Source organism: Medicago sativa, chromosome 7, assembly GCF_051527215.1.
Source record: "Medicago sativa cultivar Bolivia chromosome 7, Bolivia_mono, whole genome shotgun sequence".
Taxonomy (NCBI): Eukaryota; Viridiplantae; Streptophyta; class Magnoliopsida; order Fabales; family Fabaceae; genus Medicago; species Medicago sativa.
This window is the reverse complement of record NC_140755.1, coordinates 87,070,008-87,078,614: the sequence shown is the minus strand read 5'-3', so window position 1 is coordinate 87,078,614 and position 8,607 is coordinate 87,070,008. Positions and strand designations below refer to the sequence as shown.

Here is an 8,607-nt window from a genome sequence, read left to right as displayed (position 1 = left end):
TTCTTCAAGTTGTTGTGTCGGCTATATTTACTTAGCTAAGAAAACTTTTTCCAGTCCACCTAAATAAATTTATTCATTGCCATAAGTATTAATTCAACAATTTATTATCATTGTCTTTTATTAGCGCTTCGACCTCTAAATGTACGAAATTTATTTTTAGATTTACCTCCGGAAGGTGTTAATATTTTTTCTGAATGTTAGATAGTCATTCACCAAGTTGGTATGCTTGATGAAGAAAACCCAATACTGATTTGGCTTGAGTAACTAGATCCCACACATTCACATGTTAAATTAAAAGTACAGATTGATAAAACCAAGTTAGTATGCTTGCCTTTGCTTAGTATGTGTTTAAGCGAAGGAACATTTTATAATGTTTTAAACAAGTATGTAACAGATCATTAAAAAATTTAAAATTTTAAGCATAATTAAATAAATTTTAATTTAAGAGGGACTAAACTACGTGCTGAAATTTTTTATAGAAACCAAAATCTATCAAAAAAAATTACGAGGACTAAAAACTAAATTTGATATATTTATAGGGACTAAAAACTTTATTAATTATTCGTTTTATTATGTATCAAATTATTCCGGCCCGTGAGACCCGTGCGTTGCACGGGTCGGCGTTCTAGTTTAACCTAATTTTTTTCCTACTAATACTAACCCTAATTTTTTTAGGTTTGGCTAATACTAACCCTAATTTGTAAGTTTTCTTTAAGGAATAATTTGTAGGAGTTTTTGTTACTTCCCTCAAATATATTAGCAAGCAACAAATTTTACTACTATTTATCAGCTATATTTAATTTTATTAGGTCTGCAGGTAATTTTTCCCTCCTAATACTAACCCTAATTTTTTTAGGTTTGGCTAATACTAACCCTAATTTGTAGGAGTTTTTGTTACTTCCCTCAAATATATTAGCAAGCAACAAATTTTACTACTATTTATCAGCTATATACCAATCAAATCCTAAACCCTAAATCACATATCTTCTCCTCCATATATTTTTATTTTCTGATTTTTGCACATTATTTTTTTCTCCTCTAATCCTTTATTTTAACAGCTAATACTAACCCTAATTTGTTAGGTTTCGCTAATACTTTTGTAGGAGTTTTTGTTACTTCCCTCACATATATTAGCAAGCAACAAATTTTACTACTATTTATCAGCTATATACCAATCAAATCCTAAACCCTAATTCACATGTCTTCTCCTCCATATATGTTTATTTTCTAATTTTTGCAGATTATTTTTCCTCCTCTAATCCTTTATTTTAACAGCTAATACTAACCCTAATTTGTTAGGTTTGGCTAATACCAACCCTAATTTGTAGGAGTTTTTGTTACTTCCCTCAAACCCTAATTTGTAGGAGTTTTTGTTACTTCCCTCAAATGACACTATTGCAAGCTCTCTATTGTTGTTATAAATTGAAGAATGAGATGGTTACAGTAGAGGTTCCATTGTCATTACATATTGAAGAATTGAATGAGTAATTGGCATGAGAAAATAAATTTATTGTTTATGTTGAATTGTTTTCTTATCTATGTAATGGATCATATTGCAATATATTAGTTTCTCCATTGTTTATGACTCGGGAGGTAGCACGCATAAAATTTCTACTTTAATTTAAGTGATTAAATTGTTATTTCGTATAGTTAATGGACTAAATTGACCACCGTTTACAATTTCAAGGATTAGAATGTTAATTTACTCAATTATTTATATTTGAAAACATTTGCATGAACTTAGATCGAACCATACTTGTCCTCGTGAGCTTAGCTCAGTTGGTAGAGACAACGCATAATATATGCAAGGTTCGGGGTTCGAACCCCGGCCACCACCAAAAAGATCGAACCATACTTTCGGATCGAACCATACTTTCGGTGTAAAATTTATGTTTAAAGTAAAAAAAAACTACAAGGCGTAAAACTTCTTGTTTTGGATGCAAGTTACGTGCCAAATTTTTGATTGCATTATTTTGAGCAAGAATAAACAATGTAAAATTTTGAAGTATTGAACTATTACACATGTCATCTCTTTTGGAGTAGAACTCTGACACGTTGATGAAGTCTTGTGACATGTTTGGGTGTAAGTCAAAACATTACGAACCGTGCTGAATACAAACAAAAATTTCACGGGAGCAATCCAACAGAACCAACCGAATACCTAATCATTAATCATCATTCTTTCTCATTGGCATAAAATAATGTACCAAAAGGAAATTTAGATACTAGCAAGACATGAAATAGTATAAAATAATGAGTTATATTTAGTTATTTACCACTTTGTTTATAGTCCTGATATGTGTGTAGTTTTATAACGTAAAACACTGATATCTAGTTTTAAAATTAATTTAAAATACTTCACTTTAAAATCTAGTTTTAATTTTTAAATTAATAATAAACTCTCATCTAACATTTACTATAATTTATGATGACTATCCCTTAAACTCTAAAATACTAGTTTTTTTTTCTTTCCTAATAATGATAATATACTAATACATTTTAGAATTGAGATCATCCAACAATTCATAGAAATTAGTTAATAGACCTAATTCAGTTTATGAGCTTTTTGTTTGTGTTTGGTTTCCCGTTTGCAACATACAAAAACGCGTTTGCACACTTCCTATGCGTTTTGCCGTGATTTCCAAAAGCCCTAAATACTTACGCTAACATGGTTGTTTTGCTGTGATTTTCATCGATCTCCGTTTTGTAAACACTATACCAAACAAACACCGAAAATATCTTAAAAGTATCTACGTCATTGTGACCTCAATTACAGTTACATTATGGTTGCAAAAACATCAAATTTTTTGATGTGGCAGCAGAAATTGTGGTGATGGACTTTTTTTTTTTTTACACAAAAATAAACGATATTCATTTATTCAAATTGATAGAGTACATCGATACAATGAAAATTCGCTAAAAACAAAAAGGATGAATCTATGAACAAACTCACAACATCCATGTTAATAGCATAAAACGGCAAAGTACTAAAGCCTACACATATGACTATATTTAAGTCACCGGAATACACATATCTCCAGATCTGCAACATTGACGACTCCAAAGTCATTGATTTGATCTACACTGGATCGAAGCTGATCTGACAATCTGAATCAAACAAATACCTGAACGAAAAGAGAAAGACAAACAACGTCACACAAAGACGACGAACAAACAACGTCGCAATGAGACGATGAAATCACGAAAGAAAAAATGAAATAGATGTGAAAATCACTTATTTCAAATAAAAGGGGAAATAGAAAAACGAGTTAGAGGGGTGATTTTGAGTCAAAATTTGACTCTAAATCACCACCCCTGTTTAGTGGATGAAGGAGAAGAAAATAGGGTTTCGGTGATGAACCTTTTTTAGAACCCTGTCTTAGTCCATAACAAATTTTCAGAGAATTTAGTTGATATGTGATTCCAAGGTTGAAAAGGAATTATTACCGTGAAAATCTAGAGGACACTTTTGAGATAAACGGTGCAACATCAATAAATAAAGATATAAATATCAGTTCACGGGAATGTTATACTATTATTACTATACTGCATGGTGTGTATAAAAGACAAGGTAGAGCTAAGGGTGATAGGTTAGTTTATGGTGTTTCCATGTTCTTTTGTCTCTAAGTTAGTTACTCCAAAGGTGCACATGGGAATGCACATGTGAGGTGGCCATATGTCCTTTTCATTCTACTTGTTCACAATCACATGAAGGATAGTCTTAAGATTGATCAAATATTTTCTATGATTCTTTTCATTTTTTTACTGTTTAAAATAATTCATAAAGGTAATTAGTTAATGGCTTAGGGAATGACAAGCTTGTAAAATGCAAATGTCTTTCGTGTGTAGACTTTGTGACTGTTTTTGTTTTGTTGGGAAGACAAAGATTGGTCTCTTGCAATATAAAATAATGTTGCTACAATGCGCCACATTTCAGCTATAAAAGACACAAGCCTCGTCTGCCTATAATATAACTTACACTCTTCTCTTCTTTAAGACCAAACTTGTGATATCTTCTTTCTCTATTTTCAACAATGGCTAGAAAAATGTGCATTGTTGTACTTTTCCTAGTTCAAATGCTGCTTCTTCCTCTACAAAACCATGTAAGTCTTATAGTTCTCTTGCTCAATTTTCTTCTAATTAATTTACTAGCAAAGTTTAGTAGTTTACTTTGTTTTATGCTCTGCATTGTTCCTTGCACTTCAATTTTTCGGTGTTGAAGCTAACGCGACAACATGTTCAAGTTTATCTTGTTAATCTAGTTGTTTTGATCATCAATGGAAAGAAAATGATCATGTTTAGATAATGGAATTGAGGTTATGTGATAGCTATAATGTCAAATAAAATCGGTAGTAGAGTCTAATGAAAGGACTAATCCTCACAATGCGACGAATCAAGATTTGAATTTCATCCTAGAAATGTTTCCATATAGTGTTTGATGACTACTCGAACATGTTTTGGTCATGGAATTCCCTAGGCATGTTTTTTCTTTAAAATATGGCCATCACAAGAATAATTGATTGCATTTGAGTAAATCATTGCACATAATGTCTTTACAATGTAAAAATATTACATTTTCTTTACTTTGTTGTAACTATTGGTTTTGATATTATGCTTAAACACAATTGTACATGATGTTTTCAGGCTGAAATTGTTGTGTCCACCGTTGAGGCTCCAGCTCCACAACCTAGCAAAAACAGTAGCACTACTCAATTTCCCAATGCGAGTTCTGTTTCTTGGGTTCAACGTGAACATTTTCATATTTTCTGTTTTAGGTTTGAGCAATTTTTTACTCCAAAAAAAAAAAAAAAAAAGGTTTGAGCAATTTTGAAATTAACAATTTTCTATGAATACACTTGGTCAATTTCTTTTAACATTTTGGCAAAAAATTTCTTTTAATGTTAATTTCTTGCTTGTTTCCCTGAATTTCAGCATGGCATCACTGAAGGCAGTCTTCAACCACAAGGTAACAAACAATACTTGATTCATGAAATGGTTAATAAAATCATGTAATTTAGAATTTTGATGATGAAATTAATATTGGTCCATGTTGGTTATTGACTTAATGCATTAAATTGCAGAATGTGGACCACGATGCACTAATAGATGCTCAAACACACAATACAAGAAGCCATGCTTATTCTTTTGTAACAAGTGTTGTGCTAAGTGTTTGTGTGTGCCTCCTGGCTATTATGGCAACAAGCAGGTTTGCCCTTGCTACAACAACTGGAAGACCAAAAGGGGAGGACCCAAATGCCCTTAAAAGTTTTAAACATTATCTATCAAGTCTCTTAAATACATTAGTACCACCACAAAAGTCTAGCGCAAGCTATTGGTGCGCAGTATGTGAGTGAGTATTGTAAACTCTGAGACGTCTAGCTCAATTTCTACCGATAAAAGAATGTTATATTACCACTCAATATATGTACAAGCACTACCACTACAAAAAATGTACAATCACTAGAATTTGTATCCATGATATTTAAAGTACCTTAATTTAATTATGTTTGTCTTTGTGTGCTTATAACTTTTAGCCTTAAAATATAAGACAAAAATTTCGCATTGGACAAGTAGTCAAATTCCTCCTAGAAATAGGCACACAAGGCACAATGAAGACATATACAATGCAAATAGTACATGTCCAAGGCATATACGTATTCTCTCTATGGGAAGCAAGAAAAGTATCTGACCGCAATTTATAAACAATCATCTTCGTCTTGAACGTGTGATGAACGGTCACAAATTTACAAGTCTTTAAATAAATACACTTTTTTTTTTTGTAAAAAATAAATAAATATACTTTATCAACAGTATAGTCTTTAAATATATCAAAATTTACAAAAAATATATCTAAATGTGTTTTTTTATTAGTTATTTTGTGATTTTAGTTTTTTTTTGAGGTGGAATGTGCTTTTAGTTGGATAATAGTTAGTCTTCAAATGTATTTTTTGGTTGTACTTTAATTCATAAAATTAAAAATTACTAACAAAAAAGATACATTCTGATTATCCCCTAAAAAAAAGTACATTCGTGATTATAATCACAACAACTTAGCTAAATACCACGAAACAATATTTAGACGACAATCTAAACTGTTTGATTAACTTCCCGAAATACATGTTATCCATTTGACATAGCACACAACACGATTGATCTTAATGATTTGAAGAATAAGAGTTCGAGACTCACAAGAGGGAGAAGTCCCACCCTGAATAATATTAATAACCATTAATGCATCACTCTCAACAATAACATTTTGAAACTCATCATGATTCTTTGCCATCTCTAAATTAACCATGGTAAATATCCGACAATTCAGCATGCAAGGTGGATCAGTGCTCAGCATTTCAAAATACACATATATCATACCTCCGTTGTGGCCATTTGTAATGAATTTGTATGGAAAATTTCAAAGACCAATCAGACGAAATTCTATAACATAACACACACGATCAACTTTTGGAATAAGCGTTAAAAAAGTTTAATTAAGATCACGAATTGTAACTGGATGGTTTGCACACACCTGACAAATCTTCCTACATGCATAGAGATGGACCAATTATGTTTCATTGTTTCTGGTAACTTTAAAGCTCCCCGTATTCTTACAATTGAAGATCTCATTATCTGAGAACACTAAATTGATCCGAGTCATGGAAACTTCATCTAGTCGAGGAAAACAACCATTTAACTGAAATGGTTGGTAGGTAAACTCACTAGTAAAATATAGAGAGAAAAAAGAGGTTTGTGATATGAGTTTCAAGCTTGCAAGAGTAGAAATCCAGTCACACTCGTCACAGTGATTAACCCTCCTTTGAGGCAAATGACCGAAAGAATTTAGTATTCTTATCCAAGGTTCTAAATAACGGTCGCGGTCGCGATTTCGGCTGTAACGGACGCTGCGATACAGAATCAAGTGATAACAAACCTTATTCACTCAATCCCTCAAAAAAAAAAAACCTTATTCACTCAAAAAAAATAAAAAACAGAATCGCAAATGAACAAAGAAACGGCAAGCAGAACGAACAAGAAGCAAAAAACGGCAACACCAGAATCGCAAATCGCAAGCAGGAAGGAACAAAGAATCACACAACACTAGAAGAGTAACAACACAAGAGAAGCATGTTTGTTTGTATGTTAGTTTACCACCACCAAAGAAGAGATGTAAGTAATTGATTTGTGTAAAAAAGATAAGATTGAGATTTGAGATGCCTGACTTTTCTGTACAAAAGATAAGATTCAGATTCCTTCTTCTCCTGTTCAAATTACTGAATTTTCAAGTCTGTAAAGGAGTCAATAACGGCGTTTCGCGGCCGTAACGGGTTTCGCGGCCGTAACGGCGTTCCGTAACGGCCGTAACGGCGATTTTGCTGTGATTTTTGTTCTCAACGTGAAAACGTCCAAAAACGGTCACGGTGGCTGCCGATACCGATTTGTAACGGCCGCAATCCCGGTACCGGTCCGTTTTTTGAAACCTTGTTCTTATCCCTATGATCAAACCATTTAGCTCTAGACTTTTGAAACCAAAGTAATTCTTAGGGCCGGTCCTAGCATTTTACGGGCCTTATGCATAGTATGAGAAAAGAGTCCATTACATAATACGTCATAATTTTTTTCATGTGATTAACGATGAATGACACATGCATTAGTTATGATGGTCGCCAATATTTATCCATTTTCGATCACTAATTTCATCATATATTGCTTAATTTTCTTGAATAACTCGCATGAAAAATGACTAAAATATTTGTCATTGGAAAAATTAAGATTCATTTTAATAATAGGCCCATTTTCAACTACAATATCCCTTGATGGGTTATCAAGATTCTCCAAATTTCTTGGATCGTAAATATTAAAATGAGAAATTTCAATATTAGATGCATTAAGAACATGAATTTTGCTCTCCACCCAGCACGTTTTGCTCGCACCCTGCAGCCATGCCAATTTTGCCCTTACGCATGTTAACTAACGCAAGTGTAATACTATGCGTTAGTTAAGTAACATTGCGTGACTTAAGATGCCCAAGAGTAAAACTATACGCATGTTAACTCACGCATAGTCATGTATGTATTAAAGCACTACGTGAGTTAACTCACGCAATGTATTACACTTGCGCGAGTTAACTCACGCACTACTGATATATCAGAACAGCATTAAATGCTGTACTGATGTGCATTGAATGCAGTTTGGGTCCAAACCCTAATATGCTCGTAATTGAACCTAATTACGCCAGTTTAACAATATTATTGGATAATACGACACAATCGATCAAAATTACACCAAAACATCTTTTTTTTCACAATCACATAATCACACATAACGATCCAAACGGTCCAAATTACACAAATTCGCCGGTAATGACCCGTAATCATTTAAACACACTTAATGACACGTAAACGATCCAAATTACACAAATTTGTCCATAAATTTATAAAACAGGAACATTGCGTGAGTTAACTTGCGCAGCGTGAGTTAACTTGCGCAAGGGTAAATTTGGCATGGCTGCAGGGTGCGAGCAAAATGTGCTGGGTGGAGAGCAATAATCTAAGAACATTATCACCAAGATTGGAGGCGAAGGATTTGGCACACTTGATATGTTTTTTTGATTTT

The 8,607-nt window shown here is 32.9% G+C and overlaps 1 protein-coding gene and 1 long non-coding RNA gene across 2 annotated transcripts; one reads left to right on the top strand and one right to left on the bottom strand.

Moving 5' to 3' along the window:
• Positions 1–3,713: 3,713 nt before the first annotated feature.
• Positions 3,714–5,527, top strand: LOC146909725 (gibberellin-regulated protein 13-like). Its single transcript, XM_085726554.1, has 4 exons — positions 3,714–4,103; positions 4,645–4,722; positions 4,933–4,966; positions 5,082–5,527. Exons 1-4 carry the CDS (start codon positions 4,035–4,037, stop codon positions 5,261–5,263), a joined length of 363 nt encoding a protein of 120 aa, XP_085582680.1. The 5' UTR covers positions 3,714–4,034; the 3' UTR covers positions 5,264–5,527.
• A 452-nt stretch (positions 5,528–5,979) lies between these two features.
• LOC146909724 (uncharacterized) lies at positions 5,980–6,843 on the bottom strand. Its single transcript, XR_015019020.1, has 2 exons — positions 6,524–6,843; positions 5,980–6,432 (listed from the first exon to the last, which is right to left on the bottom strand). It is a non-coding gene; the product is annotated as an uncharacterized LOC146909724 (long non-coding RNA).
• Positions 6,844–8,607: the final 1,764 nt, after the last annotated feature.